Source organism: Haliotis rufescens, unplaced genomic scaffold (assembly GCF_023055435.1).
Source record: "Haliotis rufescens isolate VD_foot unplaced genomic scaffold, xgHalRufe1.0.p SCAF_22, whole genome shotgun sequence".
NCBI lineage: Eukaryota > Metazoa > Mollusca > Gastropoda > Lepetellida > Haliotidae > Haliotis > Haliotis rufescens.
Window position 1 is genome coordinate 12,723,922 of NW_025963913.1, and position 26,656 is coordinate 12,750,577.

General features: G+C 39.1%; 2 protein-coding genes across 5 annotated transcripts in view; one reads left to right on the top strand and one right to left on the bottom strand.

The window, feature by feature from the left end:
- Window positions 1-2,244: 2,244 nt before the first annotated feature.
- The window catches only part of LOC124118535, a 47,702-nt gene continuing 23,290 nt past the window's right edge, over window positions 2,245-26,656 (bottom strand). For 3 of the 4 annotated variants that reach the window (XM_046480693.2, XM_046480692.2, XM_046480690.2), the window contains exons 11-13: window positions 4,141-4,252; window positions 3,739-3,860; window positions 2,245-2,788 (exon numbers count right to left, since the gene is read on the bottom strand). In XM_046480693.2, coding sequence (XP_046336649.2) covers window positions 2,681-2,788; window positions 3,739-3,860; window positions 4,141-4,252 — 342 coding nt within the window. In that variant the 3' untranslated portion in view covers window positions 2,245-2,680. Of the gene's footprint in view, window positions 2,789-3,738; window positions 3,861-4,140; window positions 4,253-26,656 lie in introns of those variants that run through there. The other variant, XR_006858499.2, reaches the window with a different exon arrangement.
- Window positions 19,840-24,730, top strand: LOC125383233. Its single transcript, XM_048401523.1, has 2 exons — window positions 19,840-21,381; window positions 24,558-24,730. Exon 1 carries the CDS (start codon window positions 20,028-20,030, stop codon window positions 20,961-20,963), a length of 936 nt encoding a protein of 311 aa, XP_048257480.1. The 5' UTR covers window positions 19,840-20,027; the 3' UTR covers window positions 20,964-21,381; window positions 24,558-24,730.

Below are 26,656 nucleotides of genomic sequence, written 5' to 3' on the forward strand. Positions count from 1 at the left end.
TTTTTACATTTTGAATTGTTGATGACATATTCAGGTGAGCTACAGCTCTATTTTTAAAAATATTCATTGAAGAAATGAGATAGTCATTGACATGCTACATAGATTTGTAATATTAACTATAAATTTTGCTAGTTATTGAAACAACTGGATTTAGATCAGATTGAAAACTTTCTCTTAAACATCATGCAAATGTAATTAATCTCAAAGCAAACAAATTTCAACGACTTGGAATGGCATCGTTGTGGATAAACATTGGTTTCTACCAGTAACAGAAGCAGGCTGTAGGATAGTGTCCCCGTCAATTGCAACTAACATGAATTCATGTCTTGGGGCAAGGATTATGTGAAATGGCATCGTTGTGGATGAACATTGGTTTCTACCACTAATAGTAGCTTGTTATAGGATACTGTACCCGTCAATTGCAACTAACATGAATTCATGTCTTGGGGCAAGGTGACATGACATGACATGAAATGGCACCGCAGTGGGTGAACATGGAGAAAGACCAACAGTGCAATTGTCACCATGTTTGATACCTTCTCATAATTGTCAATGCCATATGTGTTATCAGCCTCCATGTAAGAAACTATTTTACCAATCGATAATTGATGTGCCATCTTATTTGACAGGAATTATAGAACAATGTTACCAAGGATACGTTAGATCACGGGGGTAATTTGAAAAGCATTATGACATCAGCCCATTATGACGTAACTCAAAATGTGTATTTCTGCAAAGCACTGTCAGAGCCTTTGAACTTGGAATACACCATGATGCGGCCACTTCTTGAGAACCCACATGTATTGTTGTTTAAATGTATAACCATGTATGTAATCTGAAACAAAGTGACATGTAAGAAACCATTTAATTCACTAGATAATCAGCAAAATTACTTCTGAGACATAAAGAATATTCCAAAATACATCCATATTTGCGCAGAAAAAGTGAGAAGGAGAATCTTTCAATTGCAACAACAAAACTATGGCTTTATTTATAAGAAATAACATAACAGTATGATGCATGAGGCTTTGCATACAGCACAATCATAAAAAGCATCAACAATAACAATAAAATGTCATTTAGAAAGATGTTTGTATTTAATATATATATAACTTGAAGCAGAACCTCATCAAAATCAAGATCTTTGTGCTCGCGACTGCAAGGGTGTGGATCTGAGGACATCCCATTACAGTCCGGTTTTCTGAACGACCTTTCGCAAACTATGACTGACCAATGAAATGACCAACAAGATGTCAACATTAGCCAATCAGAAAGCAGCTTTCTTCAGAGTTACGGCACTAGTTTAAAACTGGTAACTTCCATTCAAGACTACACTTTGAAAACTATTTTGACAAATTTCTTGATTCAAAATTTTATGACTCATAAAAAGAACATTCTGGAAAATCTAATAGATGACAAAGATTGTATAACAGTACTTCCCAGAAGCTATGGAAAGTCTCTTCCGTTTCAAATGTTTGTCCCATTGGAGTGAGAGATCAACGGTGATTTTGATGCAATTAGTCGTACAGCCCATAACTCATTTGGAATAGCCGTTGTAAACCTTTTCCAGGTTGAATGATTAGAAAACATATTCTGACTGTTGCTGTTTGTTGTTTAACGCCGCACTTAGCAATATTCCAGCTATATGACGGCGGTCTGTAAATGATCTCGTCTGGACCAGACAATCCAGTGATTAATATCATGAGCATCGATCCACCCAATTGGGATACGATGACATGCATTAACCAAGTAAGCAGGCCTGACCACCAAATCCTGTTAGTCACCTCTTATGACAAGCATAGTCGCCTTTTACGGCAGGCATGGGTTGCTGAAGACCTATTCTACCCCTGGTCTTCTCAATTTTGTAATTAATGTTTTGATTGGTCGGATGAAAGGTCATTCTGACGTGACCTGTAATGGACTGTACTCAGATCTTTGTTTAGTGGTAGCGAGAGCTCAGATCTGATTTTGCCCAAAGCAGATCCACCAATAGTCCCCTGAATGCCCCAAATATTGCAACAACAAAACAGTTGACAAAAATTATCAATCATCAAAGACATATGCTGGTTTTGTTTTCAGCTCCTCAATGAGAAAATGCTTGTAATCCCTTTGTTACACATGGGCAAAGTGGCCCGTGAAGATCCGGGGTAGAGTATATCTTCAGCAACCCATGTCTGCCGTAAAAGGTGACTATGCTTGTCGTAAGATGCGACAAACGGGATCGGGTGGTCATGCTCACTGACTTGGTTGAAGCATGTCATCGATCCCAATTGTGTGGATCGATGCTCACGTTGACTCGATTTCTTACAGACCGCTGTCACGTAGCTGGAATATTGCTCAGTGCGACATTGAACAACAAACAAACATCCAAATATGGGCAAAGTTATTAATACTTTGACTTATTCACAAAATGTATTTTGTAGCTCTGCAAATGCATGAGGGCAGTTTTTACTTCATGTCCAGTCTGTGACAAAAACATTTGAGTCTTCAAGCCCAAACTCAGTTTTAAGTATCATTTTCAGAAGTTTGTAATATTATTTGGAACTTATTTGGCTTTGCCTACTTGATCGAACAGAACAATACTAGAAATGTTCAGTGTATGTTAGCAGACATATTTAAGTCTGTGCTTACTCTGGCTGGAGTCTTGTATCTATAGTCACAGACTGCATATCTACCAACATCAGCATAGTTGTTTAGTTTGATTACGTAAGCACTGTATAACATTGTCATCCATCTGGGTATCACAAAGTCTTCGCTTCCCAGCTCTTCTCATGGGCGGTGCTGTTCTCTGAAAATATATAGTAGTATCTTTTCATGAAAAAAACAACACATTCTGGAAGATATATTTCACTGGATTGGATTCTTCACATCGATGCAATTTGTGAAGAAAATTGTCATGATCATCCTGGCACCATGGTTAAATATACTCCTAAAATTGTGGGTTTCACCAAAGTGGTAAACGTCTAGGACCTGCATCACTTCGGGCTTTCCTCCCACATTAAGCTGACACGCCGCAATATAACTGGAATACTGTTAAAGGCGGCGTTAAACCCAACTCACTCCTAAAATCCATAATATGAAACTAGTTGTATGTCATCGAGACTGCAGCATTGATATTTCATATTTATGTCGCACTTTCTTTTAAGCATGACCATTCTTTTGTGTCACATCTATTAATTTGGAAACAGGATTTAAACTCTATATCATACAGGTACACATATCTTGTTACTCCTCATTTCTTAATGGCTTGTTAAGTGTCAGATAAAGCATGACTCAGAGGTTGTGCTTGGTGATGTAAGACCAAAGGCGAGAATGGGGAGGAAACGCAAGACTGTCAGCATATCCCCTGATCACAGAAAATGGACAAACATGAGCAGAAAACAAATTAATAGTTGGTTTGTTCCCTTCTACAGACCCTCCGTCTAATCTGTGTGGAAATCCAAAGCTGTTCCCAATTTCAGCTTGACAGATGGACCCTTTGTGATTGGTATACACGGACTGAAGGTCATTCCATGATAGCTGCATCATACCAAAAGACATTAAAGGTGGTACATGTTGTTACCCTGCCTGGGAGCTTGGCATTACAACAGTGACAGGCCAGTCAGTAAACTGTGTAGGGTATTCATGTTATACTGTGGCATGTCATCTCCATGGACTAGCATTAGGAGAATGATGGAAGTCACAAGCAGTTACAAGCAGCCACACAGGAGCTGTAAACATCCCCAAAACTTTACTCACCAAACTGTGTTGATATGTCCAGAATGTTGGGTTGTTGTGTTTACTGTCAGCATTGATGGTTGGTGTACTCAGTATATCATAGATTGGTAGTTGTTGATTTCTTGCAAATGTCTCTAATCCGCCTATGCACAAAGTACAGGAATAAAATAAGACCATAAAGTGTAGTAAGAAGTATACTTGTGTGTTAAAGTGATAAAATAGGATGGTATTGTTAGGTAGAGTTGGATGCCTTGAAGGTTTTAGCAATACTATTATAATCAAAAGACCCTCTTATTCTTTAACATGAGGATCATTGTGAAATTAATCCTTAATTTCAATCACTGGGTAGGTGTCATGTAAGTCATAATTTGTTTACCTGAACTTTAATGTCTTAATTCACTGTCCCTCCCCTACCAAACTAACCTGTGTTAAAATGCAGGTTCATGTCAGGTGTTTGCTTGTCACATTTGATTCTCCTCCTCACTACCACTTCAGTAATAGACAATGATGGAGAAGAGTCACGGCTCTCATTTGACTGAAATAGCAAGTCATAATATCAATGCAATAGTGATATGACTGTGGGTTCGAATTCCGGTTTCGAGCTTTGTCAGCACCATACCTGTGCTCGTGGGTTTCACCAAAGTGGTAAACGTAAAGAAAACTTGTACATACGTTGTACTTATCTGGCACATTCAAATCAAATTGGTAGTATTTCAGACATATTTTGGGACCATGGACTGACCCCCAACCGTCTACCTGGGATGTAGCCACACCACATTTCCAGTGTATCCTCTGTCAAGCAGAGCTCTGCACACTCTCATCCAGATGGTGCTGAAGCCTTCTATTTTATCATTTATCATCCTCTGGGCAGCTTGGAATAATCAGTAATTGCCTGCATCTTCACTGAAGATGTGGTTCTCGGGGAAGTCATCAACCAAGTCCTCTTCTAGAAACCTGTGTCATGGTTATGCATGGTGTCCCCGACTCTGCCATCATCGTCAGCATGATCCAGCAGTTCATGCGATCAACGCAAGGCATATATCACCTTCACTCAAGGCCATGATGGATCAGTGTTTGTAAAAAAATGTCTGACAATATACGTGTATCCACCTTGCAATGATAGGTCGTGTCTTTCAACACATATATCTTTGGACCATGTCTCTCTCCCACATATGGATTGTAATCAACGTGGGTTGCTTGATCTCATCAGTATGAGCCATGCTTGTCCCTGCATAACAGGACTCCTCCTTGCCAGTTTGATGGGTAATTACCACAAGCAAACCAACAGAAGGATATCCGAAATGCAGCCGGAACTTGTGCCGCTGAGGTCAGACATGAAACAGTGCCTACCCTCAGCAAAGGCCATCCGTTACATCTTGTCTTGCATTGGATTAACAGGACTATGGCAGTCTGGCAGGGATACTTCTCCACACGACCCTGGCTCATGCATGCTTGAATAGCAACAACAGGCTACAGACATGGTGGCTATGAATCTCTACTCTGATCTTGCGCCGATTGCCAGAGGAGGAAGTGTCTGTTGGTTTACACATTTTTGAAATTGATAACGGAAATTATCATCTGCTGCCAAACTTACAGCTACCTACAGCACCTGAAACGTCACACTACAGGCCTGAATGCCCAGAGTTCACCGACACATCGCCCATTGCTCCTGCATTCAACACTCTGCCTTGGCCTTCATGTACTGACAATGTCATTTGTCATTACACACGCTAAGACGGATGAAAAATTATTGCTGCCTCTCATCAACTGGATGATAAACACTACTCAAGTAGTATAGGTAATGGTAATTCTGGACCACTTCCACTGGAGCCAGATTTATATACCTATACCACCACTACAGGGGGAATTTTTTATGTGTAAACGCTGATGCGATTTAACGATAGTCATAACTCGTATTAAAAGAAACATCAATATTAATTATTCTACCATGAATTTGGAATTTACTCGATTCTGATTGGTCAATCAGAGGCTATTAAATCACAATAAACCCCCTCTGATTGAAACAGCTGGTTTGACGGCCGCATCACCGCGGAAGCTAATATTCATAGAATAGTACTATTTTCAGTCATTGTCGGTAGGCATATTTAAATAACTATATCTACAATTACAGGTTACAGAATGCACAGATGCGGTTACTACAATATTCAAAAGATGTGTGGCAATACATTTCGTGCAGAAAAACACGACAGAAATCAACAAAGGGAATGTATTTACGTTTTGGAGACAACAGAGAGCTTGAAATTTTGGCGCTTTTCTATATAGGACTGTGACGTCATATCTTTTGCGTCACAATGAGCGATATGACGTCATAATGGTGACGCGAGAAGTAGAGCGAAAGCCTTGCAAAGCTTGCTTTGTTTTCTTTAGGGATGCCCACCTCATGTTAGTTGCCGTGCTTATATGCTTTCAATGCCTGTCATAAGTTCGAGTGAAGTTTTACGGTTTAAACAAACTGCTTGAGTATATACAGCACCATATTTGTTCGTTGATTCCGTAATTCAGATCGATAGCCCACTCAAAACACTGAACTCAACCCATGCCGCTTCACTCAGTATATTTGCTTACACCAAAGAGTTCACGTTTTATTTAGTCATGGTAGAAGGGGTGCGCGTTCGGTTCCAAATTCAATTTAGCGGGATTAAATCTACAGGTAACCTAGCTCTACATTGAAAACACAGTATGTTTATCTCCTAAATAATGAATAAAATTTACTATAGCCCACGAGGATATTGGAAAGGTATAGGAGCAATAAAAAAATTAGCCACCGCGGCTAAGGTATCTAAAGATGTGGCCAAGGATTGGTTAAAGAAACAAGCGATGTGGCAAATATACTTACCAGCACCGCGTTATATACCGAGGAAGAAGTTTGATATTTTTACAACGAATGAAGTTCATCAGGCTGACCTCTTGTTTCTTCCCCATGATAAGGTAAGACGCAAAACGTAAAAATACGCTTTAACCGTAGTGGATGTGGCTAGTCGATACAAAGAGGCTGAGCCATTAACCTCAAAAGATTCAACAGAAGTAGCTAATGCACTGAGTCGCATATATAAACGCGGACCACTAAAAAATGGCCTAAGCTATTTCAAGTAGATCCTGGTCGCGAGTTTATGGGATCGGTAACTAAACTGTTAACAAAGCACGATGTCGAAATCAGAGGTGAAAAAGAGGCCCACCGTAGTCAAGCTATCGTCAAAAGATTTAACCGGACATTAGCGGAACGTTTGTTTGGCTATCAGTATGAGATCGAAATGAAATCGGAACGATTGAGATCAACTGAATGGGTGACACGATTATCAGCTGTTGTATCAGCGCTGAATAATGAAGTAACAAGATTAATCGGGAAGAAACCATCCGATGCGATTAAAATGAAATCTGTGATTTCCGAATCTTCAGCACCAAGGAGAGGCAAAGAACGAAAACTTCCGGATAGAGTAAGCGTAAGATATTTATACCAGCCCGGTAAACTCGAAGGAGGCCTACGTCGCGCAACCGATCCGATTTGGTCCCTTAAGACATATAACATTAGTCGATTGGTTATGAAAGAAGGAGAGCCTATTCTTTATTATCTTAAAGATGGACCGGGCAGGGCATTTGTACAAGAAGAGTTGCTCATAGTTCCCGATGATACAGTATTACCACCCTAAATAACCATAAGCATAGGTAGTTACACCATCCTTATCAATCCATCTCTTTGTATCTAAGGGGGATAATGATGTCTTGTTCATTCTTAATCCATATATCCTATGATTGTAACTTCTTAAAGAGTTCATCTCGTGTTTGAATGTTTTACCCTTGAATAATGCTTCTTTATACTGTTCGTGTTTGATATGCTTTTTTACCACATTTCTTAACACCCTTAGCTTTTCTTATCTCTCCATTATCAGACTTCTTTATAGAATACATCTTAGGTCTTAATCCGACATACTCCACTATAGGAGTCCCAGCACATTCATCCTTCATCTTACCTAACACCTTTTTATTTACTACGCTGTGCAGTGGATTATCTTTTGGGTAATCGCTCGTGTCGTACATATCTATTTTTTCTGCCATATCTTTATACACATCCTCGGTTTGTATTTCCATCAACAAAGAATCTGTGTCGGTATATAACACCTCGCATCTATCGCCGTATTGCTTCTTAAGTTCGTTGTAATAAAAGTCATACATTAAGTGTTTTGACAAGTCAAGAATACTCATACCGACGTACACCGGTCTGTTGAATTTTATATTACTCTTCTGCATATGCAACGCGGCTAAGTCGTTATCGAATATCTTGCTTCTGTTAAAAGCCGGACTGGCTATAAGTTTCCTGAGTCTTTCTTCCTCATTAGATCTGACTAATTTAACATCAAAACGCTTCCTTAGATTCTCCATAGTTTTACCAAATACTGAGTAATTCATGAGCTTATATAGATTCTTTTCAAAATCGCTGGTAGCGATCTTTCTTAAATCTGTATTACCCATCAAGGAGTGTTGATATTCCGACATCCAATCTTTATTCACCATTAATCTCTCGGGAGCTAGCGGATAACTGTTATGATCTTTATGTAACGAATTTGGATATTCCAAGTCAACTTCTAGTATGTATCCTTTATCAGAATCTGAGGGGATATCATTCACTTCGATATCATCGACCCACTCAAAACCATCCTTGGGTAAAGCTTGACTCATAGCCCATCCGTACAAATTGTTGGCGTTGAGATATCATATATGCGTATCGGGTTTACTCGGATCATATCCTTCCACAAATGTATTATTAGCCTTTGAATACCTTTTCGCTACCATTGATATACCACCTCTTAATCCTTTCTCAATAAACAAGTGCATATCATAATCGGTGAGTAGTTTTAGTTCTACGCCGGTCTTCTTCAACAATGCATCCCATAATAGTCCGGGACTGGAATAGTACCATGCCGGGTCCAAGCCGTATATCTCGAATATATCGGCGAGTAACAGATCATCGGTTTTTAAGTACAGATCGTAATAATCGCCTAAATTCTTACAACCTAATTTATCCCACAGCGTCAGAGCATGTTCATAATCGGCATCTGTTATTTTAGATTCTGTTAAGTTACTATAGAATGATTCAAGGGGCGGTAATTTAGTTTCGTTTAATCTAGACCAATCATCCATATATTCGTAAGGATATACACCTTTTCTCAGCAACAAATGACGGCACCTATCGGTATATTGATTTGTTATCGCAAAGTCATCGGGATTGTTCGCATTAGCTAAATTGTCCAGGGAAGATAACAGAAACTGTACAGAGTCTATGAATCTAAGCCCATTACTTTGCTTTATTCTGGCTTTCCCATCCTTGTCCGTATAATATATAGTTTTAGTCAACGAGAACGATATATATTTTTCCATATTATTAGGAATACACGTTAAGCCGCCGTCGGTCTTTGAGATAGCTTGCATAATGAGATGTGAATCGTATCCTCTAAAGTTATGAAACACAACGGGGATTGGTATTGTTTGAGAATTCATTTTTAGTTTCAAGTTACTCTCGTTATGCGCAGCTCCCCGATAATTACCTGTGACGTGGCAATGATCTCTTACGGAATCCCCATTCAGGGGTTTATTACAAACATGACAACTCGTTGACTTCTTTTAGGCCCTCCAATCATCCCTCGTCATACATATTGGTTTCTTACGCGATAAATTTTCCCTGATTATTCTCTCTTCATTTTTGTAGATATTCTAGGAACTTTCCCGCTGCATCGCGACCTCTGTAAATCACGGGCGGGTTTGTTTTCCCATCATACCTTACAACTATATATCCAAACCCACAAGGAATATGTTCTTGAGTTTTATATGTAAAACTATCTTGATTATCTTGATTGCTACGGTTGGTATTTTCTATAGGTTTGATAAGCGCTTCGAAGTCGGCGTAAATTTCGTACGGTACTGGCATTCGATTACAATAATGTTCAAATTTTAATATATTTTCCCCCTCTTTAGGCATATCGATCCTGAAAGCAGTCTGTCCAACACCTCTACAGTCTTCTTTATGCGCTTTTAATAGATCTTGTCTGCTGTACCCATGCAGGCATCTTTCACAGAAATATTTGTTTCCTGCATGTTTTGTTTGATCGCATAATAGTCTGCTTAAACTCTTTATCCATGTATAATGATATTTACAATCTTTTTCGAGCAGAAATGAATTGATTCTGGGAATATGTTCCAGAGTGGAGCTTATCCTGTGTACAACAATTCCTTTAGAAGAATGTCCGAAAACATTTATAGCTAAATTATTTTGCTTTTCCACCTTATCAATTTGTGAGATTGGTGTAGGTTCGTCTATACCATCGAGGTTTAGTCCATCTTTTTGGGGATAGCTCGAAGGTCTATCCGGATGTTTGTCTACGGGGAACAATGCAGATCTAATCATCATTCTTAAACAGTCATCGGATTTATTTTTTACATTAATTATGGCTTTTTTCTTTTTATAATACGGGGGTAAATCTATATAAGATCCACCTTTGAAAGGCATATAATTTGCTATATCTAAATATAAACTATCGATTTTATCCACACCCCAACCCGAACCTCTATTAGTCCAGCGTTCTCAAGTTTCCTGTATCCTCTGAATTGATGTATCTAATAATGCATTTATAGTATCGGATTCGGTTATAACTTCTTGATTGCTACGGAAATATGGTTCGTTATATTCGGTGCTATCGTCTGCGCTACTTTTACTTAATGACATTTTAATCGTCAGCTGGTACTTTATACTATGTAAATCATCTAATTCCTCATTGATTTTGCTTGATATGATAGGCTTAACATCATTAACATCCATGTTGGAATTAATATCCATCTTCCAACCTCTTAGATATTTACCAACGCCGGCGGTTGTGGGTACAAATTTTAACTCATTATTTTTTTCAACATCGTCAACTGATTTATTATCAACATCATCGGGTTGATTATTATCTAGTAAAGTGATCAATTCAGCTTTTCTCATTCGAGAATAACCTCTCAGCCCACTGTTTTTTGCTTGAGCTTTGAGTTCTCTAACAGTCTGGGGTTTGTTGTATTCCAAACCGAGTAAATCGATCAATTCAGCTTTTCTCATTCGAGAATATCCAGCTCTCTGACAACATAAGTCATTGTGATATATAAATACATGTGAACTAATGTCTAATTGGTTTGAATTCTACCAAATCTATTTATCTCATTTCGGTAAGCCTTTTTCCTCTCATAAATAATTTGAAACCATTTCTTGTCAGCACCGTGACTCTTACATAAACAGTAACTACCTTTGACCCCAATCCCACATACAGAACACGAATAATTAATGTGCCCTTTTCTAATTGCAATGGAATGGATTCCACAAAAATCCGACATACAGCTCTTTCTACAAATTTGTGATTGGCCCAAGCGTATGAATTTACATCCTGATGTGCCTCTCGCCATTGTGATAAATATACACTTCTAGTATCATTTGTCTAAATGCATGTCATCAGCTTCCACTGGTGAGTCATAGCTGTCAGCGCTATTTATAGATTAGCAGTCAGGGTGACATGGCTGATAAGACTCGCCCTAACTAGGTCATGGTTTATGCGTAGTTATTGTGTAGCTATAAATAGCGATGACTGATAACCCAAACATTATGAATACTATCTCGCGGTTTTTTTGTTCCTCCGACGGTGTATAAAATGACTTATTGTTTGTCTCTGTATTGGGTCAAGGTTTTTTCCATAAACGAGGAAGTATTCGTGCATGGCAGATTCAACATCCTTAAATGTTTGAATTGAATGTCCTTGCTTACGCAGTTCTTAATTAATAAAATCTAATCTTAATATCCTCTGTCTGGTCCATTGTGACTGGGCTGCTTCGAGTTGATCTAATGCTTTATTAAGTCGTTTACGCTCCTCTTCAACTTCTTTAGCGTTTGATTCCCGCAGAGTAGAAAATAAAAAATTAACAACAGCTCCACCAACCATCATCGCAATGGGCGATCTTTTTGTTCCAAAGGGCAATAACTCTCCTTTTGAAATGATATAAGCGACGGTCCACCCTGTCGCTTCCGGTCTGGTTCCCGGATCAATGCGCGCTGCGACAACTAGTGACATGTAGAGACAGAGCCAAGCAGAAGACTTACCCTGTTGCACCGTCGTTCAAAAACGGTCGTTTATAACTGAATTTTTTTAACTAGAAGATATTTTGGAGTGATTATTAGTTTATAATATCAACATTTGTTGAGTCTTCAACTACAAGACGAATTGTCACTATGGAAGATAGCGGGGAAAACGTCATGAAAAACAGTATATTGCCATGGTATTTTCTATGTCAGAAAACAGCGAGGCATTCTGTCAGTCTGGGCTAACATATCGATGAAATAATGCAGACTCATTTTATTTATCAGCCTTTGTGTTATTTCCCACCACAATTTGAAGCATTCAAATCTCAACAAGTACCACCATGGACTTCAATTTGATAAATTAGTGATACGCCTACATTTGCAGCACACAGACATCTTTGACAGGCCTTTACCAATGATCTATAAAGTAAGCCTTAACAAATATTTTAAGAAGAAATAATGTTCAAAATAATAAAACAACTGATTTTAAATGTTACTTTTTATAGCAAAATTAAAGTTGCATATGAATATTTAAATTTATATTATTTTTTTTAGAAATATGCCAAATAAAAGTCTACCATGCATCTATTAAGCACTCAGTTACTCTGACAGTTGCAACATACATATTAGTCATCATACTTTGAAATAAGAGATTTACCCATATTATTCTGCCCCTTATAACATGTGTCCCACCATTAAGTGCTCTGAGTCATCATCATAGGTGTTAATTAATTTATTGATCCATCATTTCTTACAGAATTCTGATACTCATGCTCTTAAAATAGTAGTAAATTACAGAGATTTGTCCCAACAAACAACAAGTCATACTGACTACCCCACAAAATGTGTGTGATACATAAATAGATGTAAATCATAGTTTTATCTTCTTGTTTTAGTAACATTATATTTATTTAAATGTTGACAAATTATTTCCCATACAAACCCACACACTATCCTGCTGTAGCTATGTATCCTGATTTTCATTCAAAATGACTTCAAGATACCTGTATATAAAGTATATTTTGTAAATATTATTATCATATAGCAAATATGAATTAAGAAAGTTTATCATTAAATCTTCTGATTGTTAAATAAATTCAAATTGAACCCCACAATCATTCCATGTAGATAAATGGATTTATTTATGTTATTTGTTTTTGCATATAACAGATTATACTTACATATGTTAAAGTCAGTGTCTATAATCAGGCCCAATATGTATATTGACTGAAAATTTCAGTCAATATGTATATTGACTGATTCACTCAGGCAAGGTTTATTTTTCTTAAATTTTCATTCATTTATTATTGCCTGAAAAATAGGACTGGATTTTAGACAGACTGACTGAAATGAATTAGACTGCATAATTTAATCTCCTCGTTTTAATTTGGATCTATTTTGATCTTATGAAGTTTAAAGTAACTTATGTAAGAAATTGAAATGTTTTCACAATGACATTGATTGATTCTCCAAACATGAAAGAATACTAGAGTCCTTTTTTTATGTTACTTATCTTTATTGGCATAATATTCAGTTCAGAAACAGATGACTGCTAAAAAGTCATGCACCTGTAATCAAATACTAGTACATAAAGCACAAGTATGCCAAGATATTAAATAAAATAATAAGTTTCATTGTGCAATGCAGATATCTGTTGGTGTGAAGAGAAAAAAGAATAACATTAATAATTTGTTTATGTTGGAATTTGAAACATCAGTTTAGAACAAGGAAACATAAAAAGCAAGGCCTAATGAAGTTAAGAATGAGCTTTATCTGTGTTACAATCATATGATTATTGTCAATGCAAACTGGATGTAGACACTGCAATGTTAGTACAATCAACATTATAGAGATTGAAAATTAGTATGAATATATTGTTTTATTTCATAAAAATTGTAGTTGGTACAAATACTCTTGAATATGTATTTTAACTAATATATAGGGTCCTCAGTGTCTGAACATATTTTTTTCTTCTATTTTGTAAAATTTAAAAAAGGGAAAAATTATATATATCTTTCATTGATCATATTGAAATATAATCATTGTAGTATTTGGCAACAAACAGCCTCCATTCATACATAAAATCCTTTTATACAACATGCATCAATTAACCTTTAAATATCAGATTTTTAATGATTTCCATTTCCTTTATTTTAACATTGTATTTTGATATCGCATTGATGACATAATTTTACAGTGCCCGTTTCTCTTACAATCTCTTGAAAACATTTCTCATTGCTGTCAGTTATAGATCAGACAAATACTTACATGTGTTGCTGTCAATATTCAAAACATTGAGGCAACGGGCAACTTTACGTTTCGTAAGACCTTCACATTTCGCGTACTGCTGTACAAACTGAAATGCATGCATATGATGTAGCCTGCTTGGCGATACTACAACGTAGATATGGGAATGTATACAAAATCTGCTTAGTTTTTAAAAGTGTGATATTCATACATCAAGGGCAACACTTTCAGTACCGATTGCAAAATGTCAACAAGGCCACCTGGAATGAACGATCAGCTGATCTCACCGCATCGCATGGAACGCCTATCTAGTGGTTAACTTACAATATATTCAGTCGTCGTCATCCCTGACGTATCATTAAACTAAGGAACATTTATTTCCGGGCATGACAATAGATAAATCATTGTTTAGGCGAAAAGATATGCTGTCCACACACAAGCATGACCGTTGCTGATAGAAGTGAAGGTTATACTAGTTAACTGTCTATAGGCGTCATGGTAACATGTAGTGCTCGTATCGCGCATACCACATGCACCGTCAGTTTAAGGTTGGACTGTCCGGGTCAGCGCACCTAGCGGGTTAGTGAAGGGAAGATAAATTGAAAAAGATCGCCCATTGATGCCATGTTTATATGAATATAATATATTCAAATGTTTAATTACTTCATTATGTCTTCCGGGATAAGCCCTTGTTTGATGAGCATATCTTTTGTTGCCATAGCCAATCCAATATCGAGAATCATCATACCGATATCATAACCATTAAAATCTAGCTTTGGTGGTGTGGCTTTACCAATCATTTTAGCTATACGGGCATAGCCAATGGCCAAGCCGCTGACCACTGCTGAATGATACGTTGCGTTTACCAACATTTTACCGTCTGTAACTGGAGTAGTCATGCTTCTTATAGCATTATATGGCGGCTAACCTCTAATAGAATTTGTTGTGACAACGGGGGTGACGATTTCTCTTCTCCTGTCTTATAAAACAACCATACCACCGCTATAGCAACAACTCCTACTAGTGCCCAAGTTTTAATCGGACGACTATGTTCAATATTTGATTTATGCATTAGTTTCCCTTTCCTCGACAGCCCGCCCTTTCTATCGGCGGCGATTTTTTTGGGGTTCTTCGTCACTCTGGCTTCTGGTATTTCCTCATTCACAATCCGTTGTGCATCCTCGTTCACTTGTTCCACAATCTGTGGTGGTGTCACTTGAGTCTCCATTATTATTAAGTGGGCACGTATGTTTAAATTGACAATACCTAGCCGTTATTAAAGCTGTGGTGAGTGGAGCTAAGAACATTCCGTATCTATGATAAAACTCACAGCTAACTGAGCTTATAGCGTGTTCGATGAATGGGTCTTTCTCGAGTTTCGCATAAATACGGGCGATGTTCTGCCGGGATAGGAAGAAACGTACTAGCAACGACTGTGCATAGTTGTAACATAGCGGACCCTATTGTTTTAGTTATGGTAGCTCCCAGTCTAGACTCGTAACGCGCGTACAGATTTTTAATTTCTTCGTCGGTCATGTTATCAAATTTTTCTATGGTATAATTCCCCCCCAAATATTCAGAACATTTTCCACCGGCTGTCAAAGCGGCGAGTCTTTCTCTATGTTTATCTAAAGATTTATTTACATCTTGATCTGGTTCTTTGAGCATTTGTTCGATGAGTACGTCGCATTCCATAATGTAATACCTAAGGAGATATTTAAGTCTAACATAATATAATATGGCATATCCAATACAGCCCCTAATAATAAACTGTTGCGAAAGAATGAGGATTTCAAGCAACATTATGTCATAATAACCGCTAATGTTCAATTTATCGTATTTTTGCTATATCTGCTATATTTTTGTCATATTTTTGCTACATTTTTGCTACATTTGCTAAGCAATTGCATAAGCAGCTGGTTGATCGGTTTTTAATACGAGTTTACAATGCTTCGTTGAAGCTAACAGTTTTCTGACTTTATCTCGTTCGAGCTTGGTATAAATAACATCATTTTCACGTAAACATTCCTCAAATGAATCGCGGTCTTTGCAATGAAACAGGGCTACCAATTTGGTCTGCTCTCTGAGATCTTTCAAGACAGAGTTGTATTTTTGAGTAAGTACCCAAACGCTATGCTGAGTATGTCGACCGGAGAATGCTAAATATGAAAGCATATCTTTCTTTTTGGTTAGTTCTCTACTCGCGCTGCACTCTATTATTACGAAAAGGGTTGATTCTCCTTTGTATTTTTAGTGACATACTCGTAAACAGTCTTGTAAACGATCACCCGGATCAACTTTGTACACCCCATCATCATTCATTACCCAATCTCTCGATAGGTATGTTTTATTAACGCTTATAGTCGGGCACAGAATAATAATATGATCGAAAACGTCCCGATAATGACTTTCTAAAATATCTAGGATGATAGCGCAGTGCGGTTCTTTAGGTAAAAGATTATTAATAGATTGCTTGCACGATTCGTCCATTCTGTATATTAAGTTGCACATCCATAATCACGTACAAATATATGTTTAATTTACCAGCCGATTCCTGGAGCTTCGTTATCTGTATAGTGACACCCTCGCTGGCATTTTCTATTCTCCTCCCACTGCTGTGTAGTTGGTCATCGTCCGTGGTTCGCATGTCGAGCCATAGCGCATACTTCGTGGTGAGGTATTCACCCATCGATACACCCCCGAGAGACAGATCTTTCACAACCGCGTTAACTTCTGGGCTTCGTTTTATAGGAGGGAGTTTTTTAATCTCATCCCATTGTTGATACGCTAGTATTCCTTGACTATATAGTTGATTAGGAACGCCCTCGATAGTCAATTCTACTTTTGTAATCTTGGGATTGTAGAACTTCTCGGTATTTCTTTTAAATGCATCGGAGGGGTCCTTGAACAACATTAAAATACCCTTCAACGATCTCGTGGGGACGTTTAGATTGATATTCCACGTCATATCTTTTTTGTTTCTTGTGATCTTTCGATGTTGAAGCACGCGGTCGTACAAAATGGCTTAACTTCCGGTATACTGGTTACGAATTTGTCTGGCTAATTCAGGATCTGTTATCATATCATACTCCAGCGAGATATTGTCAATGGAATAGCTAGCATCTTCAGCAGCTCTGATTACTCTACCATAGTCATTAAAAGTGACTTCGTATTCTAACCTATCGCCCAGGGATGCTTGATAAAAGGGCATGTGGGCCGGAATCTAGTAATTCAAAGTCTAGTGGAATATAGAATCGGTTACCTTATGCGCCGGCAACAGCGAGATCTTTTACGACGGTATTCTCACCATTCTCAGCACCCACACGCAGTTTCAATGTGTTCTTATTACAAATACCTTGGTACTGTAAGTTTTCCTGCTCTTTATCCGTTCTCCAGAGATCCATGTAACAATAGTATACATCGCTATCGTCGATACTCAAAACCTCATTACCGCTTATTTTAATGGCGATTTTCTTAACGATAGCACGACCTATGTTCTGAACAGGCTCCCTGTTAACGTCGGCAGAAGTCAAACTAATCGTAAATGCTAGTTGGACAGTTCCTGGAACTAACACATCGTGTGCGCTGAGATTAGGAAAGCGAACCAGAAGCGTTTGATTCTGATCGATGGTACTCAGGTTATTAGTTATAGTTACAGACTGACGAATTGCTTTGACCCCTAATGGATCTCGAAGTCTACGTTGTGGATTTAACTTGCGTCCGTATTGCGAAGACATTGTTATATTGAAATTATGTAACCTTATGTTTAATATAAAAATGGATGATTTTAATCTAGATGATTTTGATAACCCTAGTACAATCGAAGAGGGTACTGATGAAACCAGCTTTGGTGGCATAAATCTTAACAATGAACTTTTACAATCAACTGTTAATGATTATTACGATGCCTTTAAAGATGTTAGCCCAAATGGTCGTGACTATTCAAAATTTACGATAGATAGTAAAGGAATATTGCGACTGAGTGGCGCTCCAGATATTGATCTTATGAATTCTCGTACTCGTAAGCTCCTAGCCTTGTCTACGATAGCCAGTAAACACGGCATCAACATTGTTCGTAATGAATTAGGTTTTGTAGACTACTCACGAGAAAAACTTTCTGCTAAGACTACTAAGGTTCTTCGGACTGTGCGTGCTGAACTCGGTACCATAGATAATTTGGAAGAAAGCTCGAAGCTGGCCTCGGACAGACTCAGAGAAATCTTGGATACCTACTACGATAATTCCACAGTCAGTGTACTATCCTCAGAGTTCAGTATTTGGGAATTACGAGGTCTTGACAAGGCAATGCAAACAATGCGGGGAGAACTCATCAATAATACAGCCAAGCTATCCGAACTCGACAATCATATAGCTTATGAGAAAACAAAACTTGAACAGGCGGGTGATGAATTCAGTAGACGTCGCGTTGCAGAAAGATTGCGTAACTTAGAAGACGAAAGATCGGCCCGCCTCGAGGCTGCTTCCAGTAATAGAAAGGCCCTTCATTCACAAATCAGTCGAATTCGAGAAACTATCGATCAAGTACTCAACGATGACACTACACTGGTCGATATAATTAAAACATTGTTCAGAGAACAGGGGATAACCATTGCCAGTATTTTAACCGCATTGGGATGTATTACATCGACTTTGACTCTCGCGTTAACCGGTGGTACAGGTGGTACAGGAGGTGGCACACCGAATAGTGATAGGGGTGGTATAAAAGAGTGGATAAAAAAGCATTTAAAAGCATTAGGTTCAGCACTGGGAAAGCTCGCTGGGAAAGCCGCGTCTGCACTTCCCGGTATAATAGGGAGTGTTGTTTCCTGGCTCTTGAATTTATTAGCTAAGACCACCACTTGGCTTAGTCAAAACTTGTGGGCAGTGATTGTAGCAATTGCAGGGCTGTTGTACGTATCCGCTAAAGACTATTTAACCACCTACTATAAGCATTGTTTTTTCATCAATATGTTGTTGATTTTTAGCTGCAATATGTGGTGGCACTTGTGGTTGTGCGTTAGTAGATGGTTGTGGTGTCTGTGGCTTGACTATTCCCTTTTCGCCTGTGTTTGTTTGCGTTATTAATTCGGTATTAATATCTGAATTTATACCTGGTTTTTGTTGATAAGTAGCAATAACAATTTTATTATTATAACCTATCACTTGACCGATCTTAAGTTCCATATTACTCGGAGACATGTATAGTCCCGGCGCATAAACGTAGTCTACTTTGGATTGAGCGTACTGTAATACATCTTGATAACGTTTTATAGAAGATGGTATGTCAACTGGTGAATTAATAGCATCCTCCACGTTTGCAACAAACTGTTTATGTGCATTGAGCGCCGTCCCAGAACCACCAATGATTCCCGTTCGTGTTTGCGATTGTGCACTGAGAATTGCCCATACATAAGTTCTTATTGATTCATTAACTCTTACAACTCCTGGATTAGTAAAATTATTTTCTGTTTTATCATTAAGAAATTCATTCCAAGCATTTCCAGGTGGTTGCTCAACCTTTTGGACGGTGAAAGCAACACCACCCTTAAAGTTCATACGATCATCTCTCCACTCGTTACTCGAGAGAGCAAAGCTCGGAAGAAGCCGACCCCTTTTCAGTAAATCATCGCTGACTTCTTTAACAGAGTGTGTACCAGCGTACGGAATACCTAGACCACGGTTAACTCCACTCAGACGCCAATCTTTACTCGTTGAAACATTAAATTCCTGACAAATACGTTTGAATGCTCACCTATTGTACTGATTATTTGATGCATTCCATGCTCGATCCTGCGGTAATGGGGCAATAATTTCACCACAAAAAACTCCGTAGATGTGATAGCGGTGTCTTCATCTGCTCATGCTAAAAATAGGCCAAGTTCAAAGGTTACGATCTCGTGAAACGAGAGCGAGACCTAATTACCCATAAGCCCTTCTTCATCATGGCCTCATGCTAATAACACGTACGTATATCGCTGGAGATTTTTTTTGGGTGAATATACAAAGTAATATGAGTAGTACTCAATCTAATATCCCCAAACAACCTTCCAAAGGTTCAGGGGATCATGACAAACCTCCCGAAAGTGGAGCAGTCAGTCAAGTGTCGTTAAATCTGGCCAGTACGAGCCATGATGACGACCACGTGGGTCCGAAGGTTAGATCTACTAACCGGGGTACGTCGCAGGGCGTCAGTAGCGCAGGCAAACTAGATCAGTTACCTAAAGGTTATAGGATTCCTAGAAAAAGGAGAATTAACCACAGGATTGAACATGATATCTCAGACTGGTCTAGCTCGAGCGAGTCAAGTTCGAGTGACAGTTCGACTGATAGTGACGAGTGCGATGTGGTTGATAGTTATCATCCGCCTGGCACGTTTTCGGGGCCGGGTGCGGACGACTATATCGAACCCTCACAAAAGAGAGGTCGATTTTCAAACGTTTGTATCAATAAACTTGATAAACCCCACTCTGAAAATGGTCCTGCAACTGTAGCCCGTTCAGCTGAACCAGTAGATGAATATGTCCCTTTTTCGATCACACAGGCAGAATCAGATCCTTGGTCCTTGCCAAGCCATCTGTCTAATCATCTCAATACTCAGTTCTCTACCTTCAAAAAAGATAATGTGTTGAATGAGAACATTCTTGATGATCACCCCATACCTGATGAGCATTGTTTCACTGCTCCCCAACTGGATGGGTATTTAGATGGTCTTTTTGAAGCGCAGGACAGGTCATTTGAGAAAAAACCAGATTTCTCTTTGCAGTTTATTCAAAAGAGAATGTTAAATGTCATGGGTCCTTTGTCCCATTTATGGGGTAATCTTGACAAAATCAGACGCAGGGAGGCTTCACCTGATTTGTCATTTATGAACTTCTTGACATTGTAGAAAAGTCAGTCTGCCTTGTGGGACAAGCTAACTTGTCAATCAATTTCCACAGGCGGCTTTCAATTTTATCCAAACTGGTTAAGGATCCAAAGAAAGCCAAAACGTTGCTTTACAAGTATGAGGGTACCTTTGCTGATGCTAAAGGGAAGCTCTTCGGAGACCCCTTTTACAACACGCTACTCGCCGAGGTGAAGCGTAAGCAAAAGGCCAGGGATATTCTTGGTGGGCGGCATTCGGCTCCTAAGAAAAAGATTAATTTCTTTAGAAACCAGCCTTTCTCGCAGCAGCCCTTTCATGGAGAGCCCTCAGGTAAGCCCAGTTCGTCTGAGGGCGGATTCAGAGTTCAGGCATCCTTCAATCCCAGGAGAGGAGGGAAAGACCGTGGTGGCAAAAGAGGAAGATCCTCAAGACCATATAGGTTTGTATCACTCTCTTTCAACAAATACCGATGCCGTGAAGCGCGGCATAAGTTCAAGTCCCTTGAATCTGAATGCTCAAAATCCAGAACATCCAGACAGTATGTTACCAGAAATAGAAGATCTAAAATTAGAAAGCATTCCTTTCCCGGAAAATATTTTGGGGGGCAGAATAACACATTTCTACACCAATTGGGCAAAAATTACTCTAGACCCATGGATTCTTCAGACCGTTCAGGGCTTTCAAATCGAATTCATTCAAAAGCCTATCCAGAGAAAACCACCTCCACCGTTAACTCTTTCTCAAGTGAACCAGGTTGTTCTGGACAAGGAGATTGGGAACATGATGATGAAAGGGGCGATAGAAGAGATTCTTCCGGGTGTGAATCTGGAGGATTCTCAATCTCAGTTTTTGAGTCCCATGTTCGTAGTTCCCCAAAAAGACGGGGGTCAGAGACCAATACTCAATGTGAAAAAACTGAATGCTTTCATTCCATACAATCATTTCAAGATGGAAAGCCTTTCACTCCTGAAGGATGTCATTCAGGAAAACGATTATATGTGCAAACTGGACCTGAAGGATGCATACTTCTGCATCCCAATTGCCAGGCACCAGAGGAAATTCCTCCGCTTTTAATGGAAAGGGCGATTGTTTCAGTTTCTCTGCCTTCCATTTGGCCTAGCGCCAGCTCCATGGACGTTCACCAAATTGCTGAAACCTGTGGTAAGCATTGCACGCAGAGCAGGTATTCGGTTGATCATATACCTAGACGATATGATTCTCTTTGCCCGCAGCCCAGAGAGTCTAGTTCGTTGCCGAGAGAGTCTCTTGTATCTTTTGAAGAACCTAGGTTTTGTTATCAACAAAGAGAAATCAGTTCTTGTTCCGTGTCAGAACCTCAACTTCCTGGGTTTCGAGATAGATTCTCAGTGTCTCACTCTAACACTTCCCCAGAAGAAAGTGACAGACATCCTTCAAAGATGTCACAGGATACTGAAGCTACCAGTGGTAAAGATTCGAACACTGGCCACTTTGTTGGGAAAGCTTTCAGCATCAATGAGAGCTATTGTTCCAGCCCAGTTACACTGCCGGTTCCTACAAATGCAATCATCACGGGAACTATTGGAACATCAGAGCTACGAACACAGGATCAAACTTTCCAGGAAGTGTGTGCAAGAAATTCGCTGGTGGGTAGACAATCTGTCGACCTTCAACGGCAAACCCATTTCAGCAATCCACCCAGATCTGATATTACAAACAGATGCTTCCAATCTGGGATGGGGTGCAGTTTGCAATCAAGACCGGACTGGAGGTCGGTGGAGTCTGGAGGAGAGCAAATTCCATATCAATGCTCTCGAACTGAAAGCAGTTCTACTGGCTCTTCAGTGTTTCTGCAAAAGTCAGTCAGGCATGTCCCTTCTGGTCCAGGTAGACAACCGCACAGCAGTCTCTTATGTGAATCGTCAGGGGGGGACAAAGTCTCATGTTCTAGTCACAATAGCCAAAGAAATATGGGACTTCTGTCTCCAGAGAAAAATAACTCTGGAAGCACAGTATCTACCGGGCAAGGAGAACATCATTGCAGACTGGGAGAGTCGCCATTTTGCAGATTCGAGCGAATGGCTCTTGAATCGCAAGGTGTTCAACCAGTGCAATCAGAGACTTGGCCCTCACTTGATAGATCTTTTTGCATCCCGCCTATCACATCAACTGGAGAAGTATGTCAGTTGGAGACCAGATCCCCAGGCAACTTACATAGATGCATTTCGGTTGGAATGGAAAGGGGCGAGAGGTTATGCCTTTCCCCCGTTCTCCATGATCGGGAGATGTCTGTGGAAAGTAAGGAGGGAGAGGGCAGAACTGACCTTGATAACTCCAGTGTGGCAGGGCCAGGCGTGGTACCCTGTCCTGTTGGAGATGTCAGTGGAGTGTCCAATACTTCTACCAGTGTGGGCCGACTTGCTGGAATCACCACAAGGTCAAACACACCTTCTGGTAGCAAACAGGACACTGCTATTAGCGGCCTGGAGGGTTTCAGGAATCTTGTTACTTCAGGAGGCATTTCACAAAAAACTGCCGAGCTTTTGTCACACCAGTGGAGACCAGGGACGCAAGGAGCTTATAATTCCTCCTGGAAGAGGTGGTCTTGCTGGTGTGTGGAACGGCAAATCAATCCCTTTTCAGCCTCTTTGGAACATATCCTAGAGTATCTAACCCACATGTATGAAAGTGGATCTGAATACAGAACCGTTAACACTAGCAGATCAGCTTTGTCTGCTTTTCATCCCCACATACATGGCTACCCAGTTGGTCAACATCCTTTGACCAAGAAACTTATGACAGCTATTTTCAATCAGAAACCTCCATGTCCTCGATACCACCAAACTTGGAATGTAGACGTGGTCCTGGACCATATTGGTAATATGCCTGAAAATGGTAAATTATCAGATAAGCATCTGACAGAGAAACTGGCTATTTTGTTGATGCTTACATCAGCAAGTCTCGCAGCTGAACTTACTTCCATGAACGTAAAGTTCACATCTGACAAGGGAGACAAGGTTGTCTTTCTTTTGACAAAGCCCACAAAGGTCTCTAAGCCTGGGTCAGAACCTCATAAGTTAACCATACAAGCCTATCCTAAGAATCCTTTGCTCTGTGTAGTGCAGTGTATCAGAGACTACCTTGACCGCACACTCCTGTGGAGAAAGGATGGGGATAGAGATAAGTTATTACTCAGTTATGTGAAACCCCACAAACCTGTATCCGCAGCTACAGTTGCTAGATGGGTAACTAATGTGATGAAGGATGCAGGGATCAATGTTACAGTGTATAGAGCACACTCTGTCCGGGGGGCTTCTACATCAAAAGCCTACACTAAAGGTGCTTCGATCACTGAAATTTTAGAACTGGGAAACTGGTCTAGAGCATCTACTTTCAAGCAGTTTTACTTGAGGGAGACTAAAGAATGTGGAATCCAGTTTAAAATACTTAACTAGAGCTTTAAAGCACCGCTATCACATCTACGGAGTTTTATGTGGTGAAATTGTTAATTTCATAAGCACATGTAATGTGTGAATTGAAATTATAATTTCATTAATAAAACAAAGTAGATGTGATAGCCCCACCCTTGAATTTCCCTCCCTAGCTTGTACTTGACTGAATTGTATCTCTTTACAGAGGACGCTATTAGGAGGAGACCTGGCTGAAACTCCCACATTCCAGATGTCCAGCTTGGACCAAGATTATCCGTCTGGTTGCAGTCTCAGATGAGACTGTTTTTGTAGTTCGCGTTCGCATTCGGGTTACTTGTCACCTTAATTTGGGACATCCCAAATAAATGTTTGATTGAAGCTCTTTTCTTAGTTGTTCTTTTAGCACTTCGGCATAATGAAGAAGGGCTTATGGGTAATTAGGTCTCGCTCTCGTTTCACGAGATCGTAACCTTTGAACTTGGACTATTTTTAGCATGAGCCAGATGAAGACACCGCTATCACATCTACTTCGTTTTATTAATGAAATTATAATTTCAATTCACACTTTACATGTGCTTATGAAATTAACAATTTCTTTAAGTATATGTCTAATTTGATAGTACACGTGAAATGATAAAACAGACTTATTTTGTTCAAATCCTTGGGCATAAAGAGATACACCACATCCTGTTGTGGCTCACCATATGGCAAAGTTTAACTGATTCTGCCAAAATTGCATCGGATTGTGAAACCAATCATGCACCATTTTATCACTAGTTGCCGTGACCCTGTATTTTTCAAAGATATCAGGGAATTTAACAAAAAAATTAGCACCAGAGGCACTTACTAAAATCAACTGATTAGTAATATAAGTTGATTTCATATTTAAGTTATGATATAGTATCATTGTATATTTAATATGTATGTTACACTCCCGGGAATAACAAATGGTCAGTCTATTGAAATGCTTCATACTATAGATAACTCAGATGGACAACTTGAAGTCGCCCTATGCGATGTAACGTATTACCCGCGGTGGACCAATATAAGTGCTGCGAGAGGTAATAATGAGATATTTATATAAGATGAAAACAATGTTATTGATAAATACATTATTATACCTGATGGGTATTACAGTGTATGCTCACTCAATGATGAAATTTTTAAGCCCAATGGAATTACCGGTAGTCTCACACAAAATGAGTCGAATGGGATACTGAATTTAAACGCTGGAGAAAAGGGTGTAAAGCTTTTCATGAACTTAGGAATTACACTTGGATGGAGAGGAGAAATAACAGTAATCATGACATCAGCACAGGGAGATAAATTACCTGATTTAGTTCCCTATAAGGAGTTGTGCATCCATCTTGATCAAATAAGCACGACGGATAATATTCAACTAGAAAGTCCTTCAACTCTACTTAAAGCTGTTCCAGTCAAAGATGAAAAATACAATAGCGGTAGAACGGAATATTTCTCATCATTACAATATAAAAAATTAAAGCGTGGTATTATTTCAGACCTCAAAATTTCTGTATTAGATGTAAAACATCAACCTGTACATATAGGATACTTGAGTGTAACACTCCATATCATAAATAATGGTTGATTCATCAGGCCCTGGAACGCTCAGACAATGTAATACAATTGCGCTTTCCGATCTCGGAGACACAGAAGGATTCGGTAAACCCGGTACCGATTGTAAGTTATACGCTTTACACTTACAAGATAATGTATACAAGCGGAAAGAAGTTACATTCACAGGTAATCTAGGAGATTTAACCGATGTCGACGTTAGTAGACTCCATAAAAACACTTCGTATAATCTTACTCTCAGCGATGATAATAAATGGACTATGGTCGAAGCAAACATCGAGTGGCTATTGAATATCGTCATTACCCCACCGTATGTGATGATGGTAAGGCACATAATTTAACTAAGATAAAAAATAGTGGGAACGTACTCGGGGCTTATATCCCATCAAAACGAAAAAGTGTGTTAGTTATCCCCCTGCCAGAAAACCCAGGTCATATGTTATATAGTCGTCCGGCATAAAAAAATGTTAGTTTAAATTTGGTTACTGAATTCAATGATATTAAACAGAACTTGAGTGCAATACCTAATCTTTCTACGCTTATTATTGAAGTCTTGTTCGGAGATGCACCGGAAGATGCCTTCGAAATATTACCAGGTCTATCGATTAAATGGCTAAAGAAACACCAACGTCAACGTTGCAGTATTATTGTAACATGTGGTAAATTGCTTTATTTTAATGTTGTATTTAAAAAGGGGGGCCCACAAAA